This window comes from Sparus aurata, chromosome 10, assembly GCF_900880675.1.
Source record: "Sparus aurata chromosome 10, fSpaAur1.1, whole genome shotgun sequence".
NCBI lineage: Eukaryota > Metazoa > Chordata > Actinopteri > Spariformes > Sparidae > Sparus > Sparus aurata.
The window spans coordinates 32,595,550-32,610,282 of NC_044196.1; the positions used below are offsets into that span (position 1 = coordinate 32,595,550).

At 43.5% G+C, this 14,733-nt stretch overlaps 1 protein-coding gene across 4 annotated transcripts in view; it reads right to left on the minus strand.

The window, feature by feature from the left end:
* The window catches only part of kcnip4a (potassium voltage-gated channel interacting protein 4a), a 132,716-nt gene that overhangs the window by 85,735 nt on the left and 32,248 nt on the right, over positions 1 to 14,733 (minus strand). The window contains exon 1 of one of the 4 annotated variants that reach the window (XM_030430386.1): positions 1,839 to 2,529. The exons of the other annotated variants lie outside the window; for them this stretch is intronic. Within the exon in view, the coding sequence (XP_030286246.1) occupies positions 1,839 to 1,923 (85 nt within the window). The 5' untranslated portion in view covers positions 1,924 to 2,529. Of the gene's footprint in view, positions 1 to 1,838; positions 2,530 to 14,733 lie in introns of those variants that run through there. 4 annotated transcript variants of the gene reach the window in all.

The window sequence follows — 14,733 nt, forward strand, 5'->3', positions numbered from 1 at the left end:
CCGTGTCCTCGGGGTCAGAAAATAGCCACCAAACTAATATACTGCAGACAATATAATGGATGTTTCTCTAACTCAGCACACCTACAGTAATTGGGTTTCGTCCAAGGGGAAATATGTCCAGCTTTGTATTTAACATGATCAATAATTAATACATACTGACACTGACATTAAAGACTACAGTTTTGTACCTATAGCAACACTGTAGCTATTGATGCAGTAGAAAGAAAAGCCACATTATCTACCAACGCTTTAAGGACATTGAAGTAAATTACAAATTAATCTTGTTAGGACCAAGTGGGAATTGCAATCTGACCTAAACACCCTCCTTTGGGTAGATACAGTAGATGGATTTCTCCCAGCTTGGTGTCTCCCACATATCTATATTTATCAGTATGATTGGTAAACTGAAACCATCCACACCTTTTATAGGGCAGCCTCGTGTAGAGAGACTCTTCTATAGCTGCCTCCCTTCCTCTCTACTGGTTCTCTGTGTCTCTAAGGTCAAGGAGACTGTGGAAAGTAGGCCACGGCTGTATGGAAATAACCTCTACTGTATATGAATAAGAAGCCTCCCCCCCCCTTTTTTCATTATATAAAACAATTTGTAAGGAACCACTGCGTGGAATAATATTGAGTTCATTTGCATGTTCTTGTAGCACCTCTCTACAGCATCGCACCATCACACTCAGCCGGCGTGATAATCAACAACTTACTCGACAGTGAAGCTCGGTTAATTCACGAACGAAGCAGGAGCGATAAAAGGCAATGTACGTTACAAGTGTCGTCACGTCATCTGCGTGAGAAAAAGCACACAATGCACTCTAAGGGGTCCAAGGATACGCAATCGCAACACAGTCTGAAAAGCGTATGTAAATAATCCTTGACACCACTTTGATGCATAGCAGCAATATGTGCCAGTGATCCCTGCATGCTACCACTGATAACCTTTATCTCGTCTTGAACTCTTCATGGAGTAATCCGCTGGTAATCCACTATAATCCAAGATTTAATCTTGTTAATGCCATTGATCCACTATCTGTCTTATTAGAAAAGCTCTTGGTGTGTCTGCGCCTGGAACAAAGGGGAAACCAAAATCTATTAGGTGTTGCTGCATGATACAGGTGCAGAAACAGTGATGAATAATACTGTGTGCGTACACAGCGTCCAACAACTTCTGCTCCTAGGGATGATTTCAACAGGATTTGGATTCAGCACATATTTTAATTACCTGTTGTGTTTTTGACTGTAGAAAGTGAAGCTTGGGAGGTGATAAAACCCAAATCAACTGATGTAAACAAGTAAAATCTGCAAGCCATGCTGGTCAGAATGATTCAAGTGCCTGCAAGGTTGAGCTGAAAGAAGAGTTTCTCAGGTTCCTGAATACGTGAAATTATGCTTTCAACAGCCAACGACTGCAAAAGAAACTGTCAGACCACATTTTTTATTTCATTTTAATAGTTTCACCTTTGCCTTTTGTCGTAGTCTGCCCTTGTGTCCTTTGACACTTACATATACACACACACTCACACAAATTATGATGTAGAGTGGGTAATAAATTCAAGCCCACTCTGGAAACCTTCACAATGCTCTAGCAGGGTTTGCAGGCACAAATGTAAACACAACCTAAACCCTCTGAGGCACTGATGGTATGCGAGAGTCCTAACAGAGCCCCGCGTGTTAAATGTTAACTTTCTAATGAGCTACTTTGATCAACACATGAAGCGAGCGGAGGAGTTGGACCAATCTGCCACGAGGCTAAAGCCAAAATCTCTGCAGATTTAAGAGTATCGCCACAGGTGGGGAGAAACCCGCCACTCAAAGTCCGCCAGGCGCCTTACCGGTGTTGAGCGTCCCTGTGACGAGTCTGAACAGGTACTGTGCGAACTTGAAGATCTCCCGTTTGCACCTCTTCCTGCAGCTCATCTTTGCTCCTGGCAGGGGGGGGGGGCGGGGGCTTGGAAAGGTCAGCACGAAATATCCAAGGAGGACTTTTACTCTGACGAAGTCCCGCGATGACAGTGTCCTCGTCTCTCCTGCGCTCCGCCGGTTGTGTCAGCGTGGCCCCTGTGTCTGTGGGTGGCGGCAGTGATGATCATGAGTGAGTGGGGAGCGCTGAGGGGGGGCTCGTCTTGCGTGTGTGTGGCTGGGCTCCTCTGGTGCGCTGCTCCGGGGTAAGTCTGTCTGTCTGTCTGATTAACACAGTGCTCTTTTTTCTGTCAGGTCATTAATATTTGCTTACCGGCGGTTTACCTCCTGCTCTCTGGGGAGTGGTAGGGGGGCTTGTTTCTTTCTCTTTTTTCCCTCCTCCAACACTCACTCCTTTCTCTTCTGACTTTTCCTGCAACTCCCCCCCCCCGAGTCAACACGCGCCTACTCTTCTTCTGTGTTACTAGACACTACTCTGTTGGCTTCACAATACGGCGGTTATCCAATGAGTCTCTCCCAGACACACAAACAAACACACGCTCCCCACACTTGATCTCGTAGTGCGCCTGCTGCTCTGCTCTACTCAGCACCATCTGTGGATGTTTTACGCTCACTGACGGTTGCCATGGAGGTGTGGCCTGATTGGCCCGAGAGAAGGAGGAGGAGGAGGAGGAGGAGGAGGAGAAGAAGAGGAGAGATAGAAAGCACACAAAGAGTCGGAGGAGGAGGCAGAGGAGGAGGAGAGAAATAAAGGAGAATTAAGGGGAAAGTGTCCACCAATGAATCAGCAGTGACAGTACATTATGAGCCTGGCGCATCATGTGTAATTGAACGTTAAAACAATGAGTGACAGTAATGGACGATGTTAATGGTACACCACAGGCTCTTAAGAAGGGAAGTGGTTGACAAGAGTGACAAATACACTGCGAAAGTAAAAAGTCTAGAGACAGAAAGAGAGGAGGAGAGAAAAGCTGTGGAGCTGTGATTTGCGCCATTTCCAATAACAAAATGTCAAGGTCAGCTTTAATAATGACTGACAGGCTACGGCTGGCGTATGTGGTGACATTAAGACGAGCCAAGTGCATCATCTTCTCCGCTAATTAGCTAGTACTGTACCTCGATTGGACTCATCTATCAATGCCAAGCTCTCCCAACTGAGAAGCCTGTCATTAACTCGAACCTTTAACTGTTTCCAGTCGCATTACTGCAGTGGATTTGTTTAAAGAAAACACTGTTGGGCACATTTCCTCATTATTACGCGTCCATCAGGCTGAGATACGTGCAGGTGAAATGAGATTGGTCTGAAATCTGCTCCGAGACGGGGGGGTTGATGTTCCACAGGTCATTTGACAGAAAGGCAGGTCTATTTTGGTGAATCCTGCTCAGTGTAGAGTCTTCGCAGACCCTGACCTTGGAGTTCTTGTCTGTGTGTTTTGTCAGCACACACACAAACACACACAAACACAAGCTCTGGACAGGAAAGAGCAGCAAAGAGAGGAGGTTGTTTCATGGGAAGGAGTAAAGAAGTGTGCTGTGAAAAATAAGGATTCAGGGACTTGTAGTATCGTCTGAAACTTTTTACTGGGTCAGCGCAGCACAGAGAACTAGTACAGTGTCTCAATTAGGTGAATAATTTACAAGGTACCTGTGGGGCGCAGCGGTGCCTTTGTGACATGACTTGCTTTCATAGTCTTTGGCAGGGGATGTGACAGACTAATTTAAAAAGAAAATTACTTTTAAAATTGTTTTGAATTCCCCGAAGAAGAGTTGCCATTTAATTGACCGTTGGGCTAAGCCTCGCCCTGCCAACACACATGCTGTTTACAATTATAACTGTAGTAGATTTACCACTGAAATGCCTTGCTATCTATTAAAAAAATAAATACATATTTCAGACAAAGTGAGCCTAATGAGATCTCTCAATTTTAGCCTGCAACGGTAGATTTTTCTGGCTGAAATGAAAACTGTTTCATGTAGCAGTTCCCACAAGAGAAAAGGCTTTGAGGACGAGAACTAACACTTGTATTTTGAAAATGTACAATTATTGAAGATCAGCTTCTTGGCTTTGGTTGTAGTAACAGCTACCTAAAATCAGCCTTTGGGAAGGCTTTCAAAAAAGAGCGTGAGCATGAACAACAGTATCACTTCTGTTAAAGCCTCATACATGCTGCTGGTTATGGTTTTAAGGTGATTATTGGTTAACTGCTGTTAAACGGAGGGTCTTAACATGTGGCTAATTGCTTTCTCTGAGAGGATATCTTTTCGAGCTTTTAACACCCAATCAGCCACAACATTAATGGGACAATGAGGTGAAGTGAAACTGGGAAACATTGAATCCTGCTACTTTTATGGATGCCAGGACACTGCAAAGACTGCTCAGGAATTGCTCAAGGAATGTGAATAAAAAGCTCAAGGCGGCTCAAACTGGCCTCCAAATTCCCCAGATGTTAGTCCCATCGAGCATCTGTGGGATATGCAGGGACCAGGATCCATGGAGGCCCCACTGTAGATCTGACTTTGCTTTGAATCATCAGCACATTGACACAGGCCTACTGGGGGTATTCTGTGTTGTCTAGCACCAGGAAGCCGGTCCTTTGACTCCTGTGAGCTGTGAGGTGGGCTACTGCCATGGGGGTGCCAATTAGCATACACATGAATACCAGGACTCGAATTTTGCCAGCACAGCAGAACTCTTAAAAACATGGTTTTACAGACCAACAAACAATTGGGATACACATGTAATTCCCGGTCTGTGTCTATATCCGCATTTGGTTCCTACTCTGCAAGCCCCACCCACCAAGTGACCCCAGGAGCATTTGATTACAACACATGTGCAACTCCATCACCTGTCATCTAGCCCCTGGTTTCCATTTGTATCTGTGTTTCCAATAAACAAACCAGCCCCTTAAAGTCGCCTGGGAGCCGCTACGCTTGAGTATTTTCCGGTCACACAATACACACACACACATCTACAGCAAGTGTCCATGACAAAATGAGCTCAAGGAGGTTTTCAACCACATTATTTCTGAGGTGAACAGATGACCTGCTGCTCACATGAGCGATCAGCAAACAGAAAAAACTGACCACAGCATCATCATTCAGGTACACTGCTGACAAACACATATTTCATTAAAACTCCGTTTTTTTTTCTCCTATAAGCAACTCACACATCACTTTCACGGCCTCCTCATCCCAGTGTGGAGTTTGAGCTGTGATGCTTTGAGTAAATCACCACATTCCAAGTCCATATACAGTCAGGAAAGTCTCTTAACAAGAGTCATGTTTATCTTAATGAGTAAGGTCAAGGCAAAAAAGTGATTTGGAAGCTGGGGTCAATACTTAACAAACATGCCGACATCTTGAAGGATGTGCGTAAGTTCAACAACTAAAAACATGTGCAAGTTAAATTTGGTGAACAAGAACGCCAAGGCCAGAATTTATAAAAACAATTGTAATACTTGTCTTGTCTTCTGCAACTAAAAGAAAATAATCATGTTTATTCTCCACAGATACACACATACAGATATAGCTAAGCATTCAACTAACTATAGCCTTGGTGCTGAAAGATTTGTCTTGAAACTCTGCTCAAGTACCCTTGAGCCCACCAGAGCATTTACTTGACGAAGTGGGAACTGATTTCACCTCCGTTCCTGCAAAGAGAGGCTAAAATCGAAGCAGTCGTGCGCCATTTAATATTAACAATGTCAATTTGGCCTTAAAACTTCTTATAGCTGTGCTCAGTTGAAAGGAAGACATACAGAGTGTGAAGGTGCTTTGGCTCGTTCACAATTTTACAAACAGAAAAGAAAATCAGACGCCAACGATCCATGATTCTCCCTTCAAATCAAAGCTGCAGGTGTACTTCCCGAAAATGTAACCTTCAGCATCTACCCGTCCATTCAAAATATAAAGTCCCATGGAAACTTTCTTTCTTTCCGGGCTTTGACAGAACATGAGCTTTTTCATGTCGCACCCTGCAGCAGCGACAGGACAAACATGAAAACGGCCCCGTTCAGGGAGAACCTGACAGATGTATTGATCCATCGAGGAAAAACTAACTGCAGGTGCTGGGGGGTGAGACCCTCCACCGCCTCGGAGAGCTTTTTCTCCCCCTACTGTGTAAAATGCAGCTTGATCGGTTGTAAAACTGCCGAGAGCTGCTTGTCATCAAATGGGTTCACAATTTACTACCATAGACTCCCTTTCGCGAGATGCATGCATGCTAAACAGCAGTAAAATGTCATCGCCGAAGACGGAAAAAGGAGAGCTCTACTACGATCTGGAAAAACAACCTTTAGCTTTAAAGCTTTAAAACCAAAGATACATCTCCATCAGAGCAGGGCAGATACGAGGAGCTTTGGAGAATGTGGCCACTAAAATTGAACATCAAGAGCTGAGCCACAATCTATAAAGCACCCATCTGCAGTAGAGTGTGCTTCACTGTGCTGGATAAGTACTCCTACTCACCTTTGCCTGCGAGACAATATCCAGAAAGAGGTTTGGAAAGTTGCTGGAGTGGAGCAGGACACTGTCTGCTGTCAACTGGCTATCCACAGCTTACAATTTAACTGCATAGGTTGTCGGTGTGTCATGAATTACTAAGGATTTTATTTAAGGGAGACTGATTGTACGTTCTAGTTTTCTATCAAATAACACTTCTGCTATTTGCATCATGGGAGTAGCAGATATGAAAAAAATAATGGAGATGATTGAACCGTTACTTCTGCCAATACACACAAGAAAACTCATTAACAGCAAAGCCACAAAAGTCCTCCTTTCGGGCGCTGCAGGCACGGTATCTTTACAAGACAAACACCGAATGTAATGTCCTCCAGTACATGAACATATCGCTCAGCACCAGCACGCACAAAAATGAGCAGTACCTGCAGTATTCAGGAGCAACAGCCAGCTTAGCAGAGGTAAACAAGGCAAATGCCAACACGCCATCAGCACAGTGAGGGGGCCTCAAGGGGAACAGAAGTCGAGGATGCACACCAGAGAGCTGATGTCACCCACACTTTTTTATTCTTTTTACCTTTAAAGTCCTCTTCCAGTCAAAAAGGTGTTTTTCCTCTTGTTCCTACAGTTGAATGATGTATGTGCAGAGTTTAACGCTCGACCGCTGTCTTCACATCCATTCCTCAAAGTGTCAATTTTCTCTCTGTTCACTGATAATCTGGTTTTAAGAGTTTACCAGGTTTATTCTCATTTCTTGAGCCTCAGAATCTCTTTTACTAGAGACTCCTGGCCAAAAAAGGCAGCATCTAAAGTTTCACTTGAAGAAACAACCAACAAACAAGCTCATCACAATCACTAGATCTTCAGGTGTTTCATTTTGTGCTACCGACAGTCTGTAACCCAACAATTCAGTATGCATATAAAACAGAGAATAGCAGCAAATCCTTACATTTCACATTTCCTCACAATGTTTCTCCAATTTCTCTTGATAAATGATGTCAAAGATGAGCTGATTAAATAGTTGAAAAACTTAAAAGCCATTGTTTCATGACCAATCTAAATATTCAAAATTGTACACTTCCACCTTTGTCACATGGGTGTAATCAGTGGCGTGCACAGACTTTTTGAAGGGCAGGGGCGAAAAGAAGGGCACTTTAGCGCGTGTTTTGGCTCCCAAGAGGGCACTTTAGCCACGTTTTGGCTCCCAAGAGGGCACTTTAGCGCGCGTTTTGGCTCCCAAGAGGGCACTTTAGCGCGCGTTTTGGCTCCCAAGAGGGAACTTTTGCACGTGTTTTGGCTCCCAAGAGGGCAGTTTATCATGTTTTAACCAGCCAAGGGGGCAGTTTAGTGTGTTTTGCCAACCAAGAGGGCACTTTAGCACATGTTTTGGCTCCCAAGAGGGCACTTTAGCACATGCTTTGGTTCCCAGGAGGGCACTTTAGCGCGCGTTTTTCAACAATTGGGCCACGAGGGGGGGCAACTGCCCCCGCCCCCCTCTTGTGCACATCACTGGGTGTAATCCAGTTGGGCAGTTAAACTTGCATTCAGCAGTAAAAGCAATACAAACGTTTCAAAAGCCATTGTGCAAATGAGGAGTCTCTTCATCGCGATACAGGACTTTCTGCTGAGCACATACAAAAACCCGGGACTATAACGGCACTATCTGCTCTGTTTACAATCTCATATACACATAAATCCTCAGAGACTGTCCACATAAATATTTCTACAGCCATTGATTTCACGAGTAAAGGGAGAAAAAACAGAAAAATGTAGATATACTGTAGAATAAGGTTGATGCATTCAATTTCAGATAGGACAGTTACGTCTGGGCTCTCGGCCCAGAACTGCTTACTGAATGCACAATTTCATGAGCCTCAAAAAATGAGGTGGTAATGTGATGCATCATTGCCAAACATGCACAATGTCAGTAAAATGGGACATTTTCAGAGCAGAGAGGCAGACAGTTGAAAAACAAAATGATTAATAAATAAATAAAAAGCTGGGGAAAATGTGCAAACTGTGCTGCTGCCACGATCTCTGAATCCATATCACTCGAGCAGAGGCAGTAAAAACCTGGATCCAGTGCTGCGAGGAGCACCTGGCCTGAAATGACCGCAGCGCTTTTTCAACAGTAAGTACAGCAGTTTGAAACATCCTCGTGTAAAAAGGAAAATATGAGTGAGCTGTGGGGGATCTCATTTATGGCCGGGCTTCTCATTTATGCCTTTCTGTCAGGACGAATCTAATAAAGTCAGGGGCATGGGCGCAGTGCAGCTTCTTTTCCTTCACATCAACTTTATAGTTTTGCTCAAAGGCATCGTGCAGCTGCCAAAGCCTAAAAAAAACGCTGAACTGTAAAATTCCTCCCTGTCAAGAGTTTTTTCTTTTAATATCAGGGGTCCAAAATGTCAAAGGAGGGCTTTCCAGTCTAGATGGCCTCAGCAACACTGGGTTTGGACCGTGCCGAGGGAACAAAGAGAGCAGCTCTGCCTCTGGAGATGCAGGACACTGTATTCTTCCAAGTCAAACGGCTGCTATAGTAACCTTTATGGACAGGCAAAACCACACACGTGCTCTCATTGGGGAAAAACACTGATCGATTTTGTTAAGCCACCATTAAGCAAAAGGTTAGCCGGTTTGTCGAGAGCATTTTAGGCACACAAACGACAACAACGACAACAACAACGTCCGAGGGGATCTCTGGTCCTGGTGATGATAAATGACCCCATGAAACACAAAATTAATGCTGTACCGTCACCTGAAGATCCAGTTAGCATTATGGGAAGTAAGGTGAAGGCTCAACTCGCACTGAAGCAAAGTAGCACCCCCTTTATTGAGCCTGCCTGGGCTCCAAATAATACAAATACCAAGAACCAATCAATGAGCTCTGATAGATAATTGTTTCTTCTTGCTGACGAGGACTGGCACAGCACAAAGACAGCAGCTCTTGTGTTTTTAAGGAATTTGCATTCAAAGCCTCATGGAAATACAATAAAATAGATGTTACTTATTATTGATTTCATTACTAATTAATCTGCTGAGTATTCCCTCTTTTAATCAGTCCTGTTTTTTCCCCAATAAACTGTCCAAATATAGTAAAAAAAATTATCTTTATGATTTCATAAAGTCAAAGGTGACATATCCAATGTGTCCAATTAAGTTTAGCATTATATCTGACAAAGTAACGCAACAAAACTATGAATTTAGTTGAAAATACAGCTTATTTTTGTTTGCCATTACTTAAGGCTTAATTTCCAGCACAGATACAGTATGCACATAAATAAATGAATGAGCAGCAACTCTGAAGGATCGGTTGTCATCAGTGCAGAGAACACCTGCGTGTAGATGAGACGGTTATTGCTCTCATGTGGATTGTTGATGAGCGTGTGGCGGCAAATATATCGACAGTTCAGTGAAAAGACAGAAAAATCATTGAAGGATTAATGGAGCTGGAGCACTGGGAGGAACAAAAATCAAATATGTTCAAATATCTTAGTGCCGACAGCATATTGTGGAAATGATTTGGCTTTCTACATGTTTGCAACGTGTGAGGATTTTTCTACTACTACACACGTGTCACCTTCAAACTATGACAACCCAATGAGCCATGTTGTACTCAGAGTGATAAAAGGGGGCCATCAGCTCCGTCTGAGGGAAGAGCTGCCGGCTGACGTGAAACAATTCAGCAATTTTCGGAAAAAACATGAGGTAGCAGCGACGATTCTGGGTGTCACTGCAGATAAGAGCCAGGTCGATATCTGAAGACAGTAATGAATTGCTTATGACATCAGTGTACTAATGTTAGCACAAGTCCTCCCTGAGGGCACTGCTGAAAACCATATGGGATGCCTCCTCGCATTAACATCCTTTTTCCTGCTTTGTATGCACTTTACAGACCACTCAGATACAATGTGTGCGCGCACAACAGAATAATGGATCGTCTCTCTGAACATATGGCCCGTTTGAAATCGTTCTCCGTCTAAATGCTTATCAGCACGGCCGCTGCAGCCAGGCGTCCTCATTGGCATTCATTACCATTCTTTAGAATTAGGCGGAGCTTGTTTTGAAAAGGTCATTACGGCAAACTGATATAATCCCCTTCATTATAAATCTGCTGATGGGATACTTGGACCAGCACAGTGAAGCCTGAAATGCAATCTCACTTTCCTGCCGGTGAGAAGACAGTACTGTATATCTCCGTCATTACTCCTCGGATGCACAGGCGACGTTTTATCTCCGCTCTGCTATCTTGCCGGGGCTATTCGGAAGAGATGAAGGCTCTTGAACTAGACGGCGATACGGTTGACTCGCTTTGTATGTCCATTCACATACAGGAGAGAAGGGGCCTGTCATGGATGAAGTCTTATTTTCTGAGAAACTTTAGCCCCATCAGGGTGAGCTTGCTACAAAGATAAATGGTGTATTTCCTCCTGCTTTAATTTTAATTGAAAGCCCTAAATGGCAAAATTGGCTCCCAGCTCTTTTTCAAAAGGGACATTAGGTCCTGTGTTAATGCGTGCTGACAAAAGCTGCGTTCACACTGCAAGCCTTAATGCTCAGTTCTGATGCACTGTTGAGATCAGATTTTCGCATCCTTTGAGCGCAGCCGAGATCTAACACCAATCTGAAAAAAGGTTACATGCTGGAATCAACCATGAATGCTTCTTTTGTTGAATTCTTTGATCCCCAAGGCTCTCAATTTCTGCTGTGACATTGCAGCCACGTTCACCTGTGATCCTGCTCACCCGTTTCTTTTGATATGCTTTCAAACACAGACACAGTTATAATAGGCGCTTTGAATTCAGCTCGAAGCGTTTCTCAAAATCCTTACGGAGGTCCGACACCTTATTATCCTTCCTCTGAACAACGTCCTTCACGCTCACTAGCACCAACAGTGTATGTTAAACTGCCACCATAGGATCATGACTAAAACGGCAACTGAGGGAGATAAAACGTGTACGAGTTCCGTCATAACCTGACTCTCGAGAGAAATCAGCTTTTTTAATCCCTAAAAAGTTTACAAGTCACCCCTGAGCTCTCCTCCGGTTGGTAAAACGGCTCCAAATCAAATCAAGAATCCGATGCGACTCGGGGTGTTTATCAACCAGATGCTCTTTCTCTGCACTCAATGCTCTCCTCTTTTAATATAGAGACCACTAGGGGGACCAATTAGATGCAGGAAAAAATTAAAAAATTCAAAACATATGGACGGATAAAGCGTGTGCAAAATAATGACAACCAAATAATAGCAACCTGTTGGGTAAGCATCAAAGGTTTTTGTTAGCACTCCTTGGTCTAACTTCAAAGTGTAAAACTTCTATGGTTTTGGATAATCTTATCAAAAAACAATAATTCTCTGATGTTTAACGTATTGTTGACGTAGGCTTACATTCACTACCTACAGACCAGCATGCTTGTTTGAGCGCTTGGTTCTTGCCTCTGTGTACAGAGGTACTTTGTAAAATGAAAGTCAAGTAGACGGGAAAAATCTGTGCTTTGAGAAATATCTTGTACATGTGAACAAGGCCATGGACTTCATGTGATCTCTTTCATCACGCACTCATTACAAATCAAATCTGTGTGACAAAAGGGAAAAAAAACATCTGATTTGGGCCACTTGAACCGTACAGAATGGAGGCAATGCCTGGCACATCTCAAGCACTGTCATTAAGGCAGCTCTTCATCTCTGGCTCTGAACCAAAGACAGCTCTGCCTACGTCTGTTAGCTCACCTGCTCTGCTAACCTTCTGTGCAATGCGTGGGACTATCAAACAGCAAAGCATGCTGGATGTCGTATAATTTGAGGGCAGAGATGTTAATGCATGGGGCTACCTATAGCTCGATAATGCATGCAGGTTTATCTGACTGAACATCACTGACTGATGACTGATGCTTCAAAGACTGATCACTGTAAGCATTTAGCGTTGTGAGCAAGCTAACAGATGAGGCGTCTTGTTCGCACCGTAAAACTTTTAGGAACTACGTGCTTGCAGTCCTTCTACTTGATCCACCGTACATATAATAATGAAGCGGAGTGGTTTTTTTACACTTTCTGACAAAGCTGATAGAGCCCGTAATCACAGTGATTTCCTGTTTTTGAGCATGTGAATCAAAAATGGAAGTAATTTGAAATAAGCAAGCGAGTATAACTATGTTTTGGTTGCTCCCATCAGCCCTGTTTAACGGATATCTCCACCGAGTGTGCATGATTGGTTTCCTTTCCTGTTCTTAAACGGTATTTTTGCTGCTGTAAACAAAACCCAACAACAACCCAAAATAACGCGGGACGACTAGTAGAATAACAAGAAATACACGCAGCAGGAAAGCACCAGGTTTTACAGGGAAGCAGCTGCAGAGGTGCTTAAATAATCTGTACATGTCATTAAAGGGAAAGAGAGAGAAAATCCCCGAGAAAGGAGACCGGATCAGCACACCAGGAGCCTTCCATCTGTTACATGAACAGTAAGCGAGAAGACACGCATAAGAACACCAGTTGGCATGTTCATAGCACTAAAGAGACGAATGCCAGCATGTGTTGCAGATCTTACTCAGCTATACCAACTCAGAAAACCCTGGCTGTGAATTCTTCCTCCTCCCTTATAGACCCTGGTGGCATCGTTTAAGACATCTAAGATCTGTATGAGTATATTTCTGACACTGTAGGGTGGTGAGCACAGCAGAACAAGAGAATGATAAAGGAGGTAAGAAAAGGGAAATCGCAATACGTCTGAGTAATGAACACATCAAGCCCTGGGACTGTAATGAACTCCATCCTCTCCTCCTAAAACCTCATCGCTCAGTGTGACTGAGCGAGGGGTCAGCGTTCGATCTCACTGAGAGCAAAAACAATAATGATCTGGGAAGCGTCGGTCCCCCTCCATATTTACTGTTCCTCGGGCCAGCCGAGACATCGCGACGCAGACATCATGAATCTAAAACTATTTTGTAGAGGTGACTGAATGGGGAAAAGGGGCCAGAGTGTGGCACCAGGGAAATGTAGATGGCATTTAAATTATGGATTCAGTTCTGCTTCTTTTTGAAATGTAGCCCGTTCAATATTGAATGTTGATGTCAGTTTTTTTGATTTGCTCAGTTCTCTGAAGCAAGACCATTTCTGTTAACGCACCCATAAAACCCATGCTTCATTTATCAATGTATTGGTCACATATTCTTAAGAATGTAGTGTTGTTAAGATAGTCAGGCACTCCATTTAGGAGCTGCATTATTGAGTTTCATATTGTAATGTGAGTGAACCAAACGTCCATTAAAATTTCCTCTATTTCAAGGGATGAATATCAAGGAAGCTAGACATATATTTTTGTAAGTAATCATAAGCCCAAACTCTAAAAAATTCAAGTAAAACATTCATGGCATGTCTGGCTCACTCCTAAATCTGCATTGGAAAAAAAAAAAAATGCTTTTGTTTTGCCCAAGACTGACAATGTGGTGAATTGTGGGACATGAGGACACAGCTTTATCTCCATATTTTCATTTCCAGCCTGGAAATAGTCAAAATGTTGTTGACAGTGTGGAATTAGATGCAAATCTTGTGCAAATCTTGGGTCTGAATAACACCACAGATTTTCTGGGACATCGATCTTGATATTCTGGCCGGGGCTCTCCGTGTGCAGAGCAGTTTGACTGGGATGCTGCATCAAACCACTTTCCCCTCAGAGAAACAGAAACCCCTCATTCTCTCATGAGTTGAATGTGCTTGTTTTAAATATTGTTACTTTGATACATTTTCGAAGTGGAGCTGTATATGGTAACCATACGGGAGTTGGTTATGTAGATCTCTCTGAGTAGGAGCCAATCTGTCTTGCCTTAATCTCTACGGAGCGCTGACTGTGAGGCTAAGCAGAGCCCATAAGGGGGTAGAGTCCTTGTTAACATGCTGATGAAAGCCAGTAAAGGCCAATGCACATGCACAGGATTTATATTATCTCAGCGCAGCCAGGAAAATGTTGCCTGTGTTTCATTTGACTTTTTTTTCCCCACTTGTAAAAGTCCTTAAAAACAGAATCTTCCACAAAACCTGAAACCACTGAACCACAGAATGGACTGAGCGTTCAGTTGGAGTGTGAACATTAATCCTGACACACTAAATCATTGATAAGAGCTATTGTGCACCGGTGCAAAATTCACCAAGGCCACCTTTAGTTGGCTCACTAATAATGTGGCAGAGGAAGCCCGGCGCTGTGGAGGAGGGGAGGAAAGAAACATGAGGCTGGAGATTCGGTTTACTGCTGTGTGGCTGCTTTTTATTTCATAATTCAGAGCTAACCCGCAAAGGTCTACTAACTGCCATTGTTATGGAGCATGTAGAGAGTGTAGCAACTGAGGGAGCAC